The sequence below is a fragment of the Xiphophorus maculatus genome, chromosome 18, assembly GCF_002775205.1.
Source record: "Xiphophorus maculatus strain JP 163 A chromosome 18, X_maculatus-5.0-male, whole genome shotgun sequence".
Classification (NCBI taxonomy): domain Eukaryota; kingdom Metazoa; phylum Chordata; class Actinopteri; order Cyprinodontiformes; family Poeciliidae; genus Xiphophorus; species Xiphophorus maculatus.
The window spans coordinates 26,003,104-26,025,009 of NC_036460.1; the positions used below are offsets into that span (position 1 = coordinate 26,003,104).

Below are 21,906 nucleotides of genomic sequence, written 5' to 3' on the forward strand. Positions count from 1 at the left end.
GTTCTGGTTCTAGCATTATCTTAAATGTGGACACATATTTACCTTTCCTGAGTTTAATACATGTCAGATTGTCTTGAATTTCATCCATCCATCCACTTCCGTACGTTTTAAATTTTGCAGGGTTTACATTAAAAGTCTGAAATAATTAAATAGTGAAGTTTTGTATCTATTGCGTTAAAGCGGTGTTTCTCAAACTTATTCTGGCTGAGGACCACTTACCCTTTTTAACAAACACTCATGGAGCACCTAACTTGAAATTGCCCCCATAATAACACAACATTTTAATGCCTACATGAAACCAAAAAAAAAACAAAACTTTGCTACAACTGTTGTTGTCCTCTAATAATGTTTGTAATTTTGAAGCATAATAAAAGAAAAATAGACTTGAGTTGCTTTGGGAAAAACAAATATTTTGTATCATAACAAGTGTTCAAAAACCAAAGCTCTGCAGCTCACCCTGACAAACTTTCCACCGTTTTCTTTTCAGTGACACAGTCTTAAGCCATTTAGCCATTATCATCACACAATGCTTCTGTAAGCTAACCGTAGCATCGCACTTTGAACTCGCTTCACCGCAAATAAACGGTTGTTTACGTGCAGTACCTTGGGGCACTCGCGGGTCACCAAGGGTGACCCTCTCAATGAGTGTGAGAGACCACAGTTTGAGAAAGACTGCGTTAAAGGACTGCAAAGATTAAACCCTGATTTAACAGTGTGTTATTTAAGTTATACAGGCTTTAAGCACTAAAGGTTTTGGATAAAGTTTTCTCTCTCAGTTGTCTTTGTAGAAAAGAGAGCAAGGAAATAGCAGCAGTAGCAGCTAGGAATGATCAAACTTCTCTAACATAAAAATAAATGTCAAAGTTGAAGGTGACGAAGGCACAACGGAAAGCCGAAACACCTTAACCAGTGGAGATAAAACAAATAAATAAACGCAACATCTCTGACATGTCTTGATGACAGCAGTTGATGTTGGGAATAAAATTGGCCAGAATCACAATGGACACTCTATTCTACCTCGCGATCCCGGTCAGATTGGTATAAAAGAAAAACAACAACAATAAAAACAAATATATAACGGCACAAAGTCGCAGACAACTCTCTAAATCTGCTTTCACACCAGACCTTAAGCTGAAAACACGATGTGCAGAATGTGTCCACTGTTTGTTTGAGTTTATTCACCTCTGGTGCCACAAAGCACAAGCATCTCCAGCTTTAAAGAACCTGTCCGCACATCTAAATACAAGCTAATTGTAGAGAAAATACATCGTGTTCCAGATGAATATACCTTGAGAGAACATTTGCAGTAGCATCATTAATGCAGCTATTCTATTTTAACCAAGGAAGCAAAACGACGACATGTCCCAGAAATCCCAAGCAAGAATTTTGTATTTATTTGCAGAAAATGAGAAATGGTCAAAATTTCAAAAAAGATACAATGTTTTTAGACCTCAAATAAAGCAAAAAAAAAAAAAAAAAAACAGTTCATATTTAATTAGACACAGCAATATTAATGTTTTAACTCAGGAGGAGTTCAGAAATCAATATTTGGTGGAATAACCAGGAGGTTTTCAGTGGGGTTCAGTGCAGTGGACTCTTCATTTTTCAGAGCTGTGCATATTGATTTTACCGACCTACTTGCTACTGTACACTGGTCCATATCAATAAATTAGAATATTGTAAAAAAGGACAATATTCCTTGTAATCCATTTCAGAAAGTGAAATTCGCGTATTCCATAGATTCATTAACACATGGAGTGCGAGATTACAAGCTTTCTAATCCTTGCATAAAAAAATAATAAAAAAATCCAAAATCCATTGTCTCATAAAATAAAAATTTGACATTAGATTATTTAAAAAAAAAGAAATGTTTCAAACAGAAATGTCAGGCTTCTTATATTTATTTCTGTAAACATTCATGATATGTTTACAGAAGTTCTTTTGCATAAATCACTGCATCAATGCGGCGTGGCATGGAGTCAATGGGCCTGTGGTTCTGCTGAGTTCAACAGATTTTGCTTGACACTCCTCTCTAAGTTACAGCTGTGATTAATGCTAGGGCACATTTTCCTGCTGGACTCTTCCTTCCACTTAGCTTTCCATAAATATGCTTGGATGCAGTAACAGCCAGATTCTTCATCAATGACCTTCTGTAGCTCATCTTGGTTGAAAACTGTGTCAGTAGGCGTCTGCTGGGCCGCTGACTGAAGCCAGCCGTCTAACATCTCTGTCCTAAAAATCACAGTTGTTCTCATTTTTCCGAGAAACCGAATTTCGGGTTTCAATTTGAAACACACGAATCTGTGTGCGACGAACATCTGTAATATGTAAGTTCAGCTTTTCGATTTCATTACAGAGAAAATGCGTTTGTCTAATTTGCCGAGATGCACCTGCATGTGAGATTTGAGACGTAATGGCTTTTCAAAAATTCAGCCGTCCCTTTGTAGCAGCAGCGGTGGCAGCGTCCTTGTTACTCTGGATGGTGACAACCGCAGAATACAATGTGTCTGGACTTTGACTGGAATGATGATTTCTGCGCCTTCCCACAGCCCGTCTACTGAAATCCAATTAATCAACATAGAGGCGGGAATGGATGTAACACTCCATCAGCCTATGGCTGTAAGAAGCTCTGGGTTTCTAAGAACTAATAAAGACTGAGGAGAAGCCCCAAATCAGAGACCAATCATGGAAATATATTTTCAATGCTCAGGGTGACTCTGGTTATATGCCATGAAGTAATTTCTCTTAAAGGTTTGGTTTATTTTTCCATTCCATATACTAAAATAAAATGGTAGGACTGAGCAAAGCAGTATTCTATTAAGTTTGATAAGCCATTCAATTAAATATGAAAATAAATAAAAATAAAAAAAACAGTTAAATAGACGCAGGAGAATATAGTAATTGATTTGTGGAGAATTTTCTCTTCATTATCACCGTTAGGCAGAAATAAGGCTGAACTTATTCTACTGAACATCTTAAGAAATTTTGTTAAGATTTAATCTAAGATGTTCTTCTGCTTACATATTTAGGGAAGCATATCAGGGCCATTATAGAAAAAAAACAAAGAGAAATTTTTCAGCCCAGAAAAAATTGACAATTTTAGATTTATCTCAGAGATTTTCTAGGAAAAACAAAAGCAATTCTAAGCTTAGAAATTTCGAGGACATTTGTAAGTTGAAAATTTGCCAGAAAGAAACTGAAACTTTCCAGGAAAAAGTTTGAAAAGTCAAAAATTTCAAACTTGTGGACATTTTCAAAGTTTGAAAAGTCAAAACTTTTTGACTTTTCAAACTCCGACTTTTGACTTTTTCAGACATTTTTTGTGAAAACTCTGCTTAAAATGATGAGCTTCACTCAATGATGAGTGAATTTGCATTAATAGTTGCGATCTCAGAGGGTCTGTTATCTGCTCTGTCTGTTTCCTTTCATGCTTCCCAAAAAATCTGGTTAGCATGTAGATAGCATCTAATGGTTGCTATGGTAATCTCAGCAGGCCGCTCCTTTCCCTGCATTTCTCTAATGTCTTTCACTTACCTTACCGTCGTCCTCACTGTGTGAGACGGGAGGAGAAACAAGTCCAATCTAGAGAGCTTTGGCTAAAACATTTGCAAAGTAATCAATATTTATATCCATAGATTCCAGGAAACAGGATTGTGAACAGATTAAAAGTAAAAAAAAGATCAAATGTTTCAGCAATATTCTTTAAGGTTTAAAAGTTTATGCACTGGTAGTTTTTGCTAAAACAATTATTTCCTCCTGGGAGTTTTTATTCCTTGCAAAATGGATACTTTATTTTGTTTTTTTATTTTTTGGTGTGGGAGTTTACACCACCGCTACAGAAAAAAAAAATTATTCTTTATAGCTGTTTACACATCTTTACACGGTGTGCCAATAGAGGGAAGTAGAAGTTTAACTAAACAGATATTTCAACATTATTATCACGCCACACATTCAGACCTCTGCATGCTTCCACACAACCTCTACTCTCTCCTAAAACACTGACAGAGGAAACACTGCATGACAGACAGACAGCTAGACAACTCAGTGACAGCTGGATGGAAAGGTAGGGAGCAAAAGATATGGTTTCATAGCAGAATGCAAATTGCTCACATTCATCCTAAGCAATGGTTAGACTTCCCAAAATTACACTGTACACTTCGTGGCAGGTTTTACACACTGCCTGAAATATTAAGCTTCCTGGAAAACTTGAGAAGACAAATTAAAGCAATTTAACTTAAAAATCTCTCAGGACCGTCAGAAGATTTACAGTTTGAAGAAAATATTAGGATGAATTAAAACATGATATATGTGGTGGCTTGACTGATTCCTGGCTTTAATATGAACGGATCATTTTCAGGTTTAGAAGCAAAAGAATCCAACCTAAATGGTTTTCTGTTTCATGTTTCACAGAAAAAATACTTTACATAAGTTTAAGGGGTTTTTTTGTTTCATAGAAATAGATTTCAAAAAGAGAATGAATCACAAATCTTTGACAAACCTCCAGAAAACTGCAAAACAGCCGAAACACAATCAAAGTTAAAAATATGTCTGTTTAGAGTTGCCTTTGAGTCATAACAACTGGAACGTTGATTATGGTGATTATTATTCTTGATGAATTTAATGTTGGCATTTGACAAAATATAATGCTTAATGCTTGTTTTGTAGTTGGTTATTGTATGTTTTTATCATGTAAAGAACCTTGAACTGCTTTATTTCTGAAATGTGCTGATCTGACTTGCATTTTTAATCAGAAATTAATACTAAAAAGAAGAAAATAAATAGGCTTTGTGCTCATCTGCAGTAAACATCTTTATTCATACCACCTTATTTAATCATTCTCTGATGATTTGAAGAACCTTTTAGTAAAGTAAAGTGAGTAAATATTGTCAAATAAAAAAAAATCAGAGTTAATGTTTCTGTTTAGTTTAAGAATTAAATAAAAGTGGAAGCACATTACCATAATAGGTCTTTAAATAATGTATCATATTCTCCTGTGTAACATGACAAACATGTTGGAGACGTTGGAAGTCCAGCATAAACCCCACAGAATAGTCATAACTGGAATATCTAAATACTTCTCCACGATGATAACTGTATAAAATGCTTCTGATTGGCATGTCGAGGGAGGTGTCACTGGAGTTATTTTGCAGTCTGCCAGAAGTTGTCAGTCAGATTTTGTCACTCCAGTTTCCAGCGCCTGCAAACAAACACCCAGAGCTGCTCCGCATATATATCCATCTCCCTAATTTGTGAACACGCTATGTTTGGAAGAATTTGAAGGAAAACACCAAGTAAACACGAGGCCACTGCTTCAGATATAAAAGATCTTTTTTTCTTTTTCTCAGTTTGAATTCTCGACTAACATCTTTCACCCCCCCGATAAGAGTGATAGTCGCACACCGCCCTGTTTTTAACCCACTCAACGACACTCGGAGGACGGCTTTCACCCGGGGTAAGCTCAGCCTGTTGGGAGTGTGTCCTGCCATATTCTGCAGAGCGTGGCGGCTGCAACGGTTTGAGTGACTCACCGACAAGCAGGCTGACAGGCAGACTCAGCGCGCCCACACCCAGACTGGTGACAGCAGCCACCGCCACCGTGTACTGGACGTCAGGGAGCAGACCCGTCAGCAGGATGGACAGAACGGAACCGTCCACCGTTCGGTTTATCTGACTCTCCGCGTCGCCGGACAAACACCAGACCTGAGAAGAGACGAAGATGAGCAGGAGTTAATGTTTGCTCCCTCAGCACAAGACAAGGCGGCTCTGATCATGACTGGTTTGGAAAAAAAAAAAAAGGAAAAATTAGGACGTAATGTTTAATTCTGACCTTTTTGTGCTTTCATATATGGATAGAGTGGAGGAATTTCGATGCTGTAAATGTGGAAGTTTTAGGTCAACAAATGGCTAAATCTTTCCAGATTAAAGCTGCATTATGTAACTTTTATTTTTTTTAAAAATGAGAAAAGTTTTCTTATTGATTTGTTAAAACAGTTTGTGTGCAAAAAAATCAAGTTCCTATGCATTCTCCCTGATATCCTGCTGCCATCTGCAGAAACATACCGCTTCATCAGAAACAACCAATCAGAGCCAGGAGGAGGGTCTTAGCGCTGTCAATCACCTCATGTATGTGCTATGACCCACGATGCCAAATTACAAACATAAAAAAACAACAAAAAACTTTAAATAGCTCTTCTTACACATCGCAGTTGTGCGCTACCTTATGTTAATCTATCACATAAACCAAAAACATCCGTTGGGATTTAATTGGGATTTTAAGAGTGAAAACATGAAAAAGCTAAAGTGGTGTGTATACTTTTGCGAGGGTACATTTCAACCAATTTTCTTTTATATTTATCCTAATCGAGCTCTTATATTGAAAGCAAAACTTAGCTTGAAGAATCCAGACTCAAAACAGAAGATCTCTTCCTGAATGATATCATTTTAAACTACAGTTGATAAGGACTCATTCTGACAGCAAAATATCTTATCTGATAGGAAACAAAAAATAGAAAGAATTAAAAGGCTTTTCGTCCCACTTCTGTAAATTAATCAGCCCTAATTTTGTCACGGAAATTTTTATCAGTAACATAGCAATCGTAACTCAGATTCTTTCCATCTTCTGCTATATATAATCTGCATATCTATCTACATTGATATTCAGGAAGCGACTCTTTCATTAATTAACCTTTTGTGAAGTTCTGCGATGAAGTCACTGAAGGTTATAATGAACATCTGTGCTGCAACACCAAGCTATCTGTTTAGAGCGTAGTGCTTTTTAAAAAATATTTAAGGATTTAAGGCTTTGATTAACAAATGCAGCACATGGTTCCTTGGAAATGAGAAACTTTACGATATTTGGTTGGATCCTTGCCTTCTGCTGCTAAACATTGAAATGAGCTTCTATTTGTTTCTACCTGTACTCGCAGATGGAAAGAATACGTCAAAAACAATAGAGTTGAACTTTTTCCTGGATTAGCAGCCTGGTGATTAGTAATCAGTGTTGTGCTAATGCTAACGGACAGACAATCAGGACTCTGTTCTTTTTCTCTCTTTCTCTGCTCAGCAAACAGATGACAGGAACAGTAAGTGTTTAGCAGACAAACTGATGACAAAACAAGAACTGGCAGCACACGAGCAGCAAAAGAGTCATTACTAATTGTTAATTACAAATCAGTGTTTTTCACATCCATCTCAACAACAGCTCTGTACACCACTGAGTAAAGCCTGTGGGAAAAAAAATACACAAACATCAAAAAGCAAAAAGACCAGCTTGTTCTGTTTTGAATAATTTTGCTAGTCTGTTACCTCCATCACACTCTTAGGTGTGTATCTTACACTTCTTTGGATGCTTTGCATGAGTAACACTCCGACATATTCTACATGTTAGATAATGTAACACAGGTGATGTGACCTGAAGCTAAGCTAAGCTAATTTTGTGGAAATTTGGAAAGGTTTGGTGCTCTAATCAGCACAATAAAGAGATGCGTACATGCTGTATATATGTACAACGGCACAAACCTTTTTGTACAGTGAGTCTAAAAAACATGTTGCAGAGAACATTATTTGTTTAGCTTGCTAACCAAATATTTAACTTCAAACTAAATATTTAGCTAACATATTTCAACTGGAGCTAAAGATTTAAGTAGCATGCTAACATTTTAACAAGACTCTTCAGGGGTTTTCTTCTAGTTGCTCTTCTGAATAGGTCCCATCTGTGTAATGCATATTTGTCTTGTCTTGTTAGTGTTAGCTGCTAACTCTAGCAGCTCCACCAGAGTTAGCTTACGCTAACTTGTAAGGTTTTGTAAGCCATGTATCCTTTTAATGCCACTTCACAGAAATGTACTACTTGGTGTTGATCTGTTACATAGCATCTGATAACATCCATTGAAGTTTGTGGTTGTAATGTGACAGACCTTTGGTAAAAGTGAAAGGGTATATTTAAATTGGAAATGCTCTATATGTGACAAGATAGCAACAGGAAGGTTTTCAAAGCACCCACCTTGTACTCTAGGATGATGCCAGTCTGAACGTTATGAGGCGGTGGCTCCCAGGAGACACTGATACTTGAGCTATTGGTGAGCTGCACCACTGAAACAGCCTGCGGAGGGCCACTTAAGGCTAGAAAGAGGAGAAAATATTGAGCTAAAATGGGTGGACAAATGTTAGATGACAGTGATATAGCTACAAGTCCATGTTCCTGCATGACTTCCAACACATTTCTGGAAATAGCTGATGTAATCTGTTGCATTGTTGGTAATCTCATACTCTCGTCAGGGGTCCGGACCAAAACCATGAGACTGTCGTGGCCCTGTAGCTCATTGAAGTAGGGCCGTATCTTGACTTCATACTCCTTCTTGCTCTGGAGATCTGCTAACACCGCGCTGTAGTCGGATGTCGCCTCCACATCTCGGACCAGCCAGGAGCCCCCGACAATCCGGTAAAACACGCGGTAACCCTGGATGTACCGGGACTGACGGGCGACCTGGAAAGAGTTGGCAGGAAACAAACGAGCACGTCATCCGCCTTCCAGCAGTGTTCGGGCTAGCACAGATCCAGTTTGTTTCATGCACTGTGCGAGGGAGCTACTAAAGCTAATGAATGAGGATTAGCGTTGCCTTTTGCCACTTCGATAATTAAAACATCTCCAGCCACGAAGTGAACTCACAGTCCAAGAAATCCTGGCAGTGGTGGGAGAAAGAACCACGGGCTTCTGCAGGTAGATGGAAACCTCCCCCAGCTCTCTCTGAACTTGCCTGTGGTCCACGCCCTGCTCTGTTGGACTCCCATCTGACTCCACAAAGAAATGAGATAAAGCCAGAAATAAATAAATAAATCAAAGCAAAGCACAGCTGAGCAGCAGCCACTTAGCAAAAAATGAAGAGGAAGAAAAAAAGACGAACTTGAAATTCAACATTGCTCAGGGCAGAAAAGCACCACGCTGAGAAAGCAATTAGTTATGACACTGTACATGAAAAACAACTTCTTAAAAGAGCACGGCACATTATCTCTGCTCTACATCCACTATCTTTGTTTTTCTTTAAATATGCAAAAATGGAAGCGCACACTGAGGGAAATGGACAAGTGTAAAAAGCAAAGGATTTACTAAGAAAGTGCAAACGTTCATGTTTTACAGGAAATGCCGGTTATTTGAGATCAATGCAACATCTTTCCCACACATTTCAACTGAAAAATAAATACATTTTTTACAAAAAAAAAAAAACAAACATGGAGCAATGTTCTACAATAAATGTGCAGATTCTTAAGTAATCTTACATTTCAGCATTTAATCTGGGATTGATAGAAATCTGTTCCGGTGACACCCACAGAGTTATTGTCAGATTCAGTTCTGGACTTTGGATAGACCAATCCGAAATTAAAATGTTCCTCTCGGTAAGTTTTTATTTGGTGTATTTTTTTATTTTTTTATTTTTTTACATTTGAGGGCAGTGGTGCCTCCAATGTAAACCCAAACCCAATAGCTAGATGAATAAATGTGGAATAAATGTTTCCTTTTTCTTTGTGCCACCCTATTTTTCTCTTCTTTTTTTCTTTTTTTTACTGGCCTGCTCTTCCCACCCTTAGGAAAACCTTCTGGGGTTTTCTCCCGTTTGAAGGAAGTAATGGTGATGCAGAAAAATAAAACTGCCTTTCATGTGGTTTTCTAACACCATCTGGAAGTTTTGATTTTAAAATGATGAATATTTAGGAATGTTATTGAATTCAATACCCAATAATGAAGAAAATGTCAGCTCACAGATCCTACATCCACCCCATGTTTCCCTGAGGGAACACTGTTCATTTGGTATAGTATATATACTTTGTTTTTTGTTAAGCATGCTCTTTATGCCCGTCATTTAAATCAGGTTTCATCAGAGCACAACACAATCACCTACCCAGTTTTGGAACCTGTTGTCTGACCTCGATGTTTTATGTGGAACAAAAGACTTTCTGCCTAGCATCCCGGCTCCTTACTCCAGATCCTTGGTGAAAACAGGAGTTTGTTGTCAAAAGTAGCCCACAGCTGCTACTTCAACAAATCTCAGCTCTTTTGTTGTAGTTGTCGGCCCTTTGGCAGCCTCCCTCTCCAGTTTCATTCTGATATCATTTTCAGACAAACGACCAGTTGATATCAATCTGTAACACCTGAATTATTCGTACTGCTGATTATTTTAATTCAACAAAGGAGTTTGTTTCTGATACGGAATGAAACAGGCACAAAGGGTATTATTTTAAAAATTACAAGGATAATAATTTCTCTGTGTTTTTGCACATTTTCACTAAATGATAATGTCAAACGTTATTCATATCCTTTTCAATCAGTAGAAAGCTTTAAATTGCATTATAGTACTCAAACCCTTCCTGTAGTTGCTGGCCTGCATTTTCTATTTTTCCACTAATATTTTGATTATTTTCTATGATGAGACCAAACTGTTTAACACTGAAAGGCCTAATTTTATTATCAACCTAATTTTATTTTCTTCAAAGAACAATTTCAAATTGTAAGATGATGTCCAGCCACAAGTAGATGTTGGCAAAATACAAATATTAGATTAAGCATAAATTTTATTGATAACTTAGGTTTACAATGATTATATGGCATATTTTTGTGCCCTTCTTCTGATTGATACATTTGCACAGCAAGCTCCTTTTTTATCTTTGCTCTTCCTTTGAACCGAAAGACGTTTTTCAGCAAATGAAAAGAAGATCCTATCGCAGCTGGACTTTATTTGTCCTTCATTAGTTCATCTACATTTTAGGAAAAGTGTGCACGGAAGAGAACTAAATGCTGCAATTACATCCACCTGTGCTCCAGCATAGAGTTAGTTTGGGAGTACATACTTATGCTACTACAGTGACGCAGTGTTTTATTATACTGTAGTTGTGCAGGACACAACGCCACAAATTGGAAAAGAAACCCCAAAAACCAGCTGAAGATAGTTCACAACACTGGCGTTATTTTACATCCCAATATCTCTGCATTTAATCAGGTGTGTGCAGATCGCTGAGGGCCTCGGAACAGAACTCACCCTGAGTCCGGACCGGCTCAGAGATCGGACTGGGGTCACTGAGGCCGTAGGAGTTGACGGCTCGGACTATAAACAGGTAAACCGTGTTTGGGAAAAGTCCAACGACCGTGTGCCTCTCGTGCTTCACGTGGTCCGCAACGGTTTGCCAGGTGCTGCCCACCGACTGGCTGCGTGAGAGAAAAGAGCACAAGGGAAAACAGGATTATTAAAACTTGATTTTTAAATCGGAAAAAAAATACATTAACTTTTTCGATTACAGGTAAAAAGAAACTGTGAATGTGACACGAATACTAATATGAATCCCTCCGATCCTAATCAGGAGGATGTTTTCCACCCCAAAAAAGAACACAGATAATCAAACAGGCTCTAATATCCTGGGTTTTTCAGCTTCTGTAATTTATCGTTTCATCTTGACTGACGTGGGTTTGAGCACAATGGTTAGTTCAGTGATTGCCGCCGATGAGAGCACGGACGGATGAAATTGGAAAAGTCGGTGTCAGAAGGAGAGATCTGAAGTTCACATCCTGTAAAATTCAGTCACGGTAGTCGTCCTGACAGATGATAAAAAAAAAGAAAAGAAAACACACTCAAATCTCACGAGGCTGCGACAGCTCCAAGCAATAAGTCAAGGCGATGGGGTGAATTAGTTCGAGTAAAGATTCTCTTTAAATGTCTAACAGAATTTCTTTCTCTATTGGAGGGAATGATTGTTGTACTAGAAAATTATAAAATACATTAGAAAGAGACACTTAGAAAGCTGAGAATGAATAAAGACTTTGAATCCGTCGGTGAATGAAACATTATTATGTCGCTGTCATTTTTCTACCACATCAAACGTTGGCAACAATCAAAGTAATACACATGCAGGAAGATATCTAAACAAAATCAGCAGAGAAGCTGCATAATGACATAGAAGGCTAATATAATAACTAAAAATAGCCAGGATATAGGAAAGAATCCTGCGTCATGCAAAATAATTTTAGCAGGTGGTTAGTTAATGTCTTTGGGTTTTCTCAGTTTGTCATTTTGCTTAGTTAGGATTGTTGGGTTTTTGAATTTGTAGTTGTGTTTTAGTGAATTGTTGAAATTGAACCGAAAACATGACTTAAACAAAATTTGACTTTGTAATTGGACAACTTGAAAGTTGGCCTCTGTCCCTTTAAGAAGCTCCTGCTCTTCCTGAAACTCCGCCTTCAGTAGGTCATCACAATGCTTTTCATTGCACCATTTACAAACATTCTTACGAGCTTTGGACTGAACAGTAGTTTGTATGATGAGCTCAGCAGATGAGCAGTTCCACCAGGTGTTTGCTAATTCCTGCTGCCACTAGTCTGGAGGAGCTGAGTGACGGCGGTGCGGGGGTGTTCTGGGAGGCAGATGCTGCTTTGGGGAAATAGGCGAAGCTTTGTGAAAACAAGTGCTTAGGCATCCCCAAAGGTTGCCATGGGAGATTCAATGATTTCTCATGCATGAAATAATGAAAGAAACACTCCAGGTATTTTTTTTTTGATGAGGGAATGACATTATAAGATGATATAAAGCTAAAGAAAAAGTCAACTTTCCATAATAACCACCTTTAAGGATTCCATTTTCAGCAATGGTATAATGCAGTCTTGATTGTGCCACTTAGGAGAAAAAAAAGTCTAATTTGTGTACCAGCTTATAGAAGTACCAGAAATGTTCATGTTCTTCACCACTTTCAAATGATCCTCAAACTTATTTAGTTCCTTTAAAATGAGCAGCACAATCGTTGCCAGGTTATATCCAGCCCTCGTCTTTATTCAGCGCAGATAAATATGTTGAAAACTCCAGTTGTTTAGCCTAAAGGTCTCTTTCCAATTTAGCCAGGAAAAAAAAAAGAAGCCAAGATTGATTAATAATTATTCCACCAAAACAACCCTTTAGCCACATTCAGATTGCTAAGACAAAAGGCATAGTTGCTTTCTCTTTGCCTATTCAATCGAAATTTGCCTGAGGAGAAGCAAAAATAATTGTCCATTTGCCTTAATCAGCAGGCAGAAGAAATTGGCATCTTAAAAACTCAAACACAGTACAACTTGACTTGTTTGTTTCTTCAGTGCGCTGACTTTTTCATCATTTCTCAGCAAAAATGTGAGCAAATACGTCTAATTCTTTAAGTAGTTCCTACTGAATGAGCAAGCGGATGAGTTAAAAAGTTCATCACTGGCTTCTCGAATCTTTGAGATTCTTTTTTATCTAAAAAGCATGCGGCAGGTCTCAGCTTGCAGGCAAAGTTTTATTCTCTCCTTTATTGCAGCAGGTTGGCTCATGAAGGAGTCAGTCGAGAAAACGGCAGTTTGGTGCCGTGGAAAAATACAGACGCTATCAAACAGCGCGGCACTGTTTCCCATTTTCCTCAACTCTGTGGAGAGGAAAATAGTGAGGTAATTACAACAAGCAGGTCACTGCTTTTTTTCTCCCCTCCTCATCAACAGGGGCCTTTTTTTCTCACCAAATGTTCTCCGGAGGAGCAGTTCTGCCATTTAAAGCGTCCAGCTGAAGGTCTAAAATTGGCTTTTAAGTGGTTGCTTTACTATAACACTCAACCATTTCTTGTTCTTTACATTAAAGACATATAGGTACTGCGGCTTAGAGGTTATTACTGTTGTCGCGGCCTTCTATGTTACAAAACCAAAATTTCCAACAAAGGCCGTGGGTGGTTTGATTTGCACGCTCTTCCGACTTGATCGTTTTGAAAAAATACATACTCTTTATTTCTTGTAAAAAATAAAAATAAAAAATAGCGACAAAACAATTGCTAAAAATATCTTACAACTTAATTGAAAACGAAAGTTATCTTAATTTGATGTTTCAAGTTCATAAAAGTGGTAAAAAAAAAAAAAATCCTTTACCAAACGTCCCGTTAACACGCCAGACATTTGCCAAACATCAGACCTCCACCGAGCGTCCGGTGTGTTCTTAATTACTCAAATTAATGCGAGGGTCTGACAATTACCAAAGTAATCAAAACACTTCCAAATATAAAAATTAGTTGCAGATTTTGGTTCTAAACTAACTTAAATATATTCTAAGTGCCCAAAGAACAAAACTAAACTGGCAGAAGTTACAATTCACAAAATTTATAATAAATGGCCACAACAACTGTGAACCAGGAAGGTGGAGAGTTCGGGTTGCGGTTGTGAACTCCTTGTTTGTGAAATCTGTGAAAATCTCTTTAGTGTTTTCTTTCTAAAAAGACAGTATTAATGAATTAACCATTTAAAACTTCCCAAATTACTATCAGAGGTGGCTTTCATGTTTTAGAAAAAGAGAAACCCACATAGATATATGCTCAACATCCATTAAAGAAATATTTAATAAAAACAGACATTACTTGTCAAGAAACAAGAGTAATACTCAGACTTTGGAGGTCTTACAATTTTAATATTAAATAATACAATGGAAATTGTACAATGGAAAGAGATCCCCAGAGGGAAACAACAATAGCATTTTTTGACCCAAATCTATATTTTCTGAAACAGATGTCAGTGATACAGTTTTACCTGCTTTTGTCTTCGTTATATAGACAACCGAAACTAAAATTTTTTGAAAAAGAACGATGTCAAAGGCCTGCCATAAAAGTTTTATGTGCGCAGTACACTCAATATTTCCACTGCAGTATTATAGCGCCACGTGAAGGCCTGGCATAGTCACTACAGTGTTTTGGGCCAGTCCCGTGTCAATTAGTCATCTAGAAAATATACTGTGGTGTGTTTAATAGATTAGTAGAAAAACAGCTTTGAAACACATGTTATGTGCAGAGAAGGCTGGAAAAGCAACAGATGTTTCAACTTGCGCATTAAATGATAGATTACTAGGAAGTGGTGTGATTCTACTTAAGAAACTAACGAGACTGAGATGATAGAGACTAAAAAATGTCAGTCGAAAACATGGCTTCAGACTTTTTGTTGGATGTAAGTTAAAAAATGATGGGCCATATTTATATTTCACATAAGATAACAAATGCTGTTGCCTGTAGGCTATAAGGGAATGTATATCATTTATGTTAGAGTAGAAAATATTCAGAATGAGATGGCCTAGCTGATGGCACTATGTGAAGAACTGAAGGGAAACCAGTAGTCATCCCTGCGGTACACCGAAACCTAAAGGCAACTTGATTTTTCAGAAGCTCAGTGAACTTACTAGTAATGGTTCTCTTCTTGTTACAGACGTCATTGGTGGAAAAAGCAAATGAAATGAGATCAGAGACGTGGAAAGCCAACAGCTAGTCATAAAGTCACCAGCCTCAACCTCTGTCGCTTTAGCCAGCGACAAGGTTGTCGACACAAAAGTCTCTTTTATAGAAGACCTTGAAAATCTACTAAAGTGAAACATTTCATCTTCACTTTGAGTATGAATATGTATCCACCTATCTACAATTTTCACACCAATATGCTATCTTTCCACTGCTGTTACTCACAAGCCTTGGAAGCGTACCTTTGAGGATGCATAATTACTAAGAGCGGGCACAAAGGGTTTGTTTAAGAAGTATGAGTATTAAAAAAAGTGGAGGAGAGTCCTTGAAACTAACCTGTGGTTGTGAATGATACACTAGAAAATACAGGCGAAAAAACAAGCATTTACAAACCAGTTTCTCCGTGCTGAAGCGTGCAGAATTGGATGCATCCATCACTAACTGAATCGTTTTTTGACGCCAGGAGAAATGTATGTACGTGTGTGGGCGTGTGTGTGTGCCTGCACTCTGTATTCTCTGTCTTGCCACTGTAATGAGTGAACTCCCTGGCTTGGCATGCATACCCTCTCTGGATTGCCCCAGGACAGGACAGAGCTGCCAGTCTGACCTCAGCAGTAATTGTCTGCTCCTTCGTTCCCTCTCTGCCTTTCTGCAGCCCCCCCCCGGTTGGTTGTTAGAGCTGCTTTGGCTTTCCCCAGGACACCGTGGCTAAACACTGGGGCAGTGAGAGTCACACTTCCTTTCCCCCAACATAATTTAACAGAACTGCTTCCCCCTTGGGCTCAGATGAGTCATTTCCCAAACTCTTAATGGCTCAAAATGAAGGAGACTTCATTATCGCAGAGCAGTAAGTCAGAAAATCGGAGCCGGAAGAAAAGGCAAAGACTTAACTTGAAGAGACACAAAATCAAAAAAAACAAACAACAGCACAAAAAAAATAATTATTTACTTTTTTGTTGTACGCTGCTTGTACTTAGCACTCTTTGCACTGCATTTTCTACACTGCACACGGTTTTTACAACGCAAATAGACTCACCAGGATAATTAATGTCCCCTTGTTTTATCAGCATTTCATTATAAACATAAAGCTGTGAGTGCACAATTAAGCCTCACCTCAGAATCTGCATAAAAGTAACAAAAGCCTTGAACATCCATGAGCCTGTTAGCAGTTGTAAAGACGAGGGCCTTCTCTGAATATAACCAGAGTAGGAAAAGTATGAATCAAATGCACAGGAAAGTGTGAAGGTAAATTAAATGATAGCAGGTTGTTATGTGAGATGCAAATTGTTTTCTAAGGAGTCTTAGCTACTCTGTCAAACCTAAAGCTACTCTCAGAGATCACGCAACGGTTTCTTCCAAATGAACGACTGCAACAACTCAATAGACCGACAGCACTGTCAATGTCAGGTCAGCAACGCTTGTGTTTTACACCAATAATAAGTCTCTGCTGTTGTTTTTTTGTCAATGGAAGGGTGGAAAGTATGGTCTAAGATAAGGATGTCCCAATGTCAGTAGACCAAAGTGCTTGAACGTATCAACTTTTATGGCCGAGAAATTCGTCAACTTTACAGACTCAAAAAGTAACAGCAAAAAGTCAGAAATAGATTTGTGAGTGTTCACAATTTGAATCTGACATTTTCTTTAAGGTGTGAAATCATGCTGTACCTGAGAATAAAGAAAGAGTCAAAACTCGTGACATAAGATTCAACTCTGGCTGTTATAAAATGTTGACACTTCTTTTTTATTAAACTATATAATAAGAGGGAAAAACTTTATTGACTGCCAACTGGCAGCAACTGATTTTTATTCAAACATTGTGGCAGTGAGGTATTTTAATTAAACACTATCAAATCTGAAAAGAAAAAAAAAATAGCAAGAGCGAACAGAAACCGATTAAAAGCACATATAAGTGCAGGACGGCTTGGAGTTCAGGAATAACCTCCGGCGTTAAAAGTCTCGCTTCTGCTTTAAAACTCTTACCTAAAGGCCTCGACGACGTAGGATGTGACAGCATCTCCGCCTTCATGAGGATTGGACTGCCACGTCAGAGTGACGGTGCTTTTGGTCACCTCGGTAACCACGGGTTTCTGCGGCGGTCCCGGAAGCTGGATGAACTCAGACGCTCTGGATCCTGAAGAGGCGCCTTCCTCTGCGACACAGAAACGTGACCGTGGCTCGAATCATCGGTTTGGCTGAAACCGGTGCGGATTCTCTTGCGTTAAGTCAACAGATGGGGCTCTCAGAAAGACGGCAGACGAAGTGTGTGAAGAGTAAGAGAGTGTTTTGGTAAAAGTACCTCTGACAGTCAACATCCCGCTCCAGCTGGATTCCCCCGTGGGACTGGACGCGACGCACGTGTACAACCCAGAGTCGGTGTCCTGTCAAAAAAAAGCTCAAGTTCATCAGAGAAACCGACAAGTTTATTCTAATTACTGTCTCATTTTAGAGTTTTACGTATTTTTTGACACTTCAGGTGAAAACGATTAATCAAATTAATCGTGATTAATCAGTTATTGAAAGACTTGTCAACCGATTCAGTAATCGATTAATCGTTAACTTGAGAATACACTCTTAAAAAGGCGATATGCTAAAAAAAAATACAATATAATCAAAGCATTTATTATGTTAAAACTGTGGAAATTATATATAGATTTTGCATTTAAGATAAAAACACCTTTGTCTGTGAATATGTTTTACCTAGAACTCCTACAGTGGGATGGGTTTGGCTTCACCTGGTTCAAATACACCAAAGGAAAGCTGTGTTCCTGCAGTTTGATCAATGAAATGTTTATTTTCTCAATTTTTTTGTCTATTCCCATCTTGTAATGTATTTCTAACATTGTATGAAAAGAGACTTAAGTGGTTAAATGAAATGCCTGAAGAATGTGGCAATTTTATCCAACTAATTGACTAATCAATTAATCGGCGGAATCCTTGATAGAATAATTGATGATTGAAATAGTCGTTAGTCGCAGCCCTATTTTTCAGAATTCATTTTCATTTTCTTCCCGAGCTGGAATGATTATAAAGGAAACAACTTCCATCAGAAAAGTGGTAGAATTTCCTAAAACAATTGTTTTTTTTCCCCACTGACACAACAGCTAATATAACTAGCGATGTTTATTTGGGAGATCATTAGTGCTCAAGCTTTCACTTCCTGTCTGGTAACTTGAGATGTGTCTTTAGTACATATGTTTTTTCTTCATGCTGCCATCTATGTTGTGAAGTGCAGCCGTCCCTCTTGCAGCAAAACGCCCCCACAACACGATGCTGCCACCCTCGTATTTCACGGTTGGGATGGTGTTGCAGGCTTCCCGCTTTATCTTCCAAATGTAACAATTATTTTTGGCTTAAATACTCCGATTTCACGCACGTCAGCCCACATGACACGTCTACCAAAATGAAGTCTTTGTCCCTGAGTGGATGGAAAACTGAAATCTTTATGTTGATTTCAGAGTAATGGCTTTGTGTTTTCATAGTGACACTTTCCTACCAGCTTCAACAAGCATCTTTATAAGATCTGTTGCTTGCATGTAGTTAACCCTGGAATAAGAATTTTTCAAAATGTTGTCAAAACTAGTTTAGTTTTGAACTGGAAGATTATGCACCCAAATCTTTTGGTTTTTTTATAGAAATAATCGCAGCTTTACAATCAGACCACACTAAAAAAAATAACAGTACAGCAAAATTAAAAGCATGAAATTTAGAAACATTGATGTGGATTTTTTTTTTCCTTAGCAGACCTCTGACAGGAACAGACACATTTTTTTTAAATAAAAATGATTTTTTTTTAAGAGAATGCTGCACATCAGTCTCTAATTCTGCTAATCTGTAAAAAGTCACAATGAGATCTGGTTCAAAGCATTTTTTTTGTCAGGTTTTTATAATTTTTCCATCACAAAAAAAAGCATTCTGAAACAACTGCTCCCGGTTTTATTTTGCGGATTACCTTTTCTAGTCCATAATTAGAAGCAGTGTATGCGGTCACAGAAATCAGTGTTTCTTTGTGAAACAAATGGACCTTCTCCTCTTAAAAACAGCAATTATGCTAATTTCTAGAATCAACATTAAAATTCCTTCGTTACTATTTTGGAGTCAGAAAGCAAGCTTTGCCTCGAAACAGATGCTTATTTCATAAGTAAAAAAAAAAAAAAAGACATTTCCTTGTTTTATAAACTATTGTTGGCTTATTTGTTTGTTTGTTTTGAGCCGGTCAACTGTGAGCTAAAGCAGTGAGAATCTATCAGAGCAGCACCACTGCAGCCTGTGGAAACAAAGCAGAAATGGGCCGAAACACATCAGAAAGCCCAGCAGAGCTGAGGGCAACTGCGGCGCAGGGTGATAATTCTGGATAGGTATGTGACTGCCAACGCGCCACTCTCTGCATGCACAGGCCAATGATCCGCTGCTGGGGGAAGCACTGCAGACTCCAGCAGCTTTAGGTGAAGCATCCCCGAATTCATGCTCTGCAAACACCCACCGTCGTCACCTGACAACCAAAAACGTCGAGGCGTTTACATCTATCTGTTGGGAACGGATGTGTTGCTGTAATGTGACAAAATGTTTGAAAAAAAAAAAAGGTTATGATTACTTTCGCAAGCCACTAACTTGGGATGGAGAATCTTATTGATTCACATGTGAATATTTCTCACAGACAGCAGCAAAACCAATTATATTTGGTTTTGCTCTGTTCACCTTCACTCTATAACTTGAGTATGTTTACTTTAAATCATTTTTTACTTCATATCATTTAAATTGCCCTTCTTTGTGCCCTATAATACAAATTAAATCAATTCAAATAACGTTTCAGTCTGGGTTCAAACTCATGCTGCTTTTCCAATATTGACACAGTAAAGTGGCCATTTACTGCGCTACAGAAACACAAACTCTTACCGCATATTTTATGCCTAGTTTCTAGTTGTAAATATCTCAGTATGTTTGAAATAAGACAAAACTAACTTTCAAGTAACTTTTCAGCAAGAAATAGGTGCCTGTTTTAAATAAGTAATTTTGTAATATGAATAAAAAAGTACTAGTTCCACTGGCAGGTTGTTTCGCTCATAAGACATTTTTCACATGTGATAAGAGAAAAAAATCTACCAGTGGAACTTTTTAGTAAATATTAAAGAATTACTGACTCAAAACAAGCTCATATTTCTTGCTGGAAAGTTACTCATAAGTTAGGTTTGTCTTATTTCAAAGCGTACTAAGATATTTACACTAGAAATTAGACAACAAATACCTGGTAAGATATTGTGATTTTGCAGTGTTGAATCTTCAGGGTTCACATAATTACTTCAAGTTTATTACTGCACCTACCAAGCATAGCTAGTTATTTTTGGTGGCTAATTATTCCAAGTATGTGCAGAGGAAGGCAGACAGAGATTTATAATTAATCATCTGTTTTGCGAACGGGAGCCAGAGGAGTTACATACGGTTTGAGGTCGTGTTCTACAGGAATATGTACAGGTGTTTTAAGTTTATAACACATTTTGAATGAAGGAGCCATATCAAAAAAGAAATACAAGCAAAATTTGTAACTTCATGTTTCAGTTACTATTTTTATGACAGATGTAGTTTTATGAACATTTTAAAAGACACTAGCACTTTGATACAGGCTTTCCTGACCACATACAGTTTTTATTTATTTTTACTGCATTTTTTGTTGTTGAAATTACATTCATGTTTTTTAGATATATTGTGTAGCAGACCCCCCCCCCTCCATCTCCAAATGAAGGATTGTGGCTTTACTGTTGAACAGTGAGATTTATTGGAAGTAAACCCTGAGTTTCACCAGACCAGCTGCATGTACAAACACACACTAAAAATAACGTTCACCACTAAAAATATCAACTCTGATTCAAAAACTACACCCTAGTTTTTGATTACAATAAAACAAATTCACAATTTCATTCAATCAACATTAGAAATATCCTTATTTACAAAACAAACAAACCTTGTGCCTCTATCAAGGTGGGGGCTAATAACCAGATACATTTTTATAACGCTGTTGCAACTTGTCTTCCGTCCTTTTCTGTCATTAAGCTGCCGTTCTATAATATAAACAGCGGAAGCTCGCTTATCAAAAGAAAAGCATCAAATCGAAAACAGGAAGTCAACCATATATTCTACAGAATAAAATGAAATAAAGGCAATAAACACTAAAAAGGAAATACAAGAGATAAGGAGCCTAATTTGGTGTTATTTACATTTTGTGTTTGTTCTATGGGACTTCAAATGGAAAGTAGCACTTTGCTAAGTCCGGTATATTTCTGGCAATACTGTATGTTCACCAATACGTGCTGTCCCATTTATGAGATGTGCAAATGTGTTTGAGGAATTCTTTTTTATTTTTTTGGAACGTACAGAACGTGCATGTGTATTGCACATAAAAAAAACCCCAACAACAATCTACAATATTCGTATAAGTGCAGTGTAGGATGATCAGAGAGCTTTTCAACCTAACTTATTCTCCACTCTCATCATGAAAAATCACAAATGAAATCCCGCTCCCTTCCCGTTCCTCTCTCCCCGCTCCAACCTCAGAGCCCCCAACCCTAACCAGCCTGCCTGTTTACATTATGAGCTGTATGTGTCTTCACACTCGAGCGGCGCTCGTGGCGTTTCTCCGTGTACTGGCCGGGAGCCAGTCTGCTGGAA

At 37.9% G+C, this 21,906-nt stretch overlaps 1 protein-coding gene across 3 annotated transcripts in view; it reads right to left on the reverse strand.

Moving 5' to 3' along the window:
* Window positions 1-21,906, reverse strand: part of LOC102225877 (roundabout homolog 2-like) — a 92,536-nt gene that overhangs the window by 16,864 nt on the left and 53,766 nt on the right. For all 3 annotated transcript variants that reach the window (XM_023352013.1, XM_023352012.1, XM_023352014.1), the window contains 7 exons: window positions 17,543-17,624; window positions 17,227-17,395; window positions 11,031-11,197; window positions 8,669-8,790; window positions 8,269-8,485; window positions 8,003-8,121; window positions 5,529-5,700 (listed from right to left, as the gene is read on the reverse strand). In XM_023352013.1, coding sequence (XP_023207781.1) covers window positions 5,529-5,700; window positions 8,003-8,121; window positions 8,269-8,485; window positions 8,669-8,790; window positions 11,031-11,197; window positions 17,227-17,395; window positions 17,543-17,624 — 1,048 coding nt within the window. The remainder of the gene's footprint in view (window positions 1-5,528; window positions 5,701-8,002; window positions 8,122-8,268; window positions 8,486-8,668; window positions 8,791-11,030; window positions 11,198-17,226; window positions 17,396-17,542; window positions 17,625-21,906) is intronic.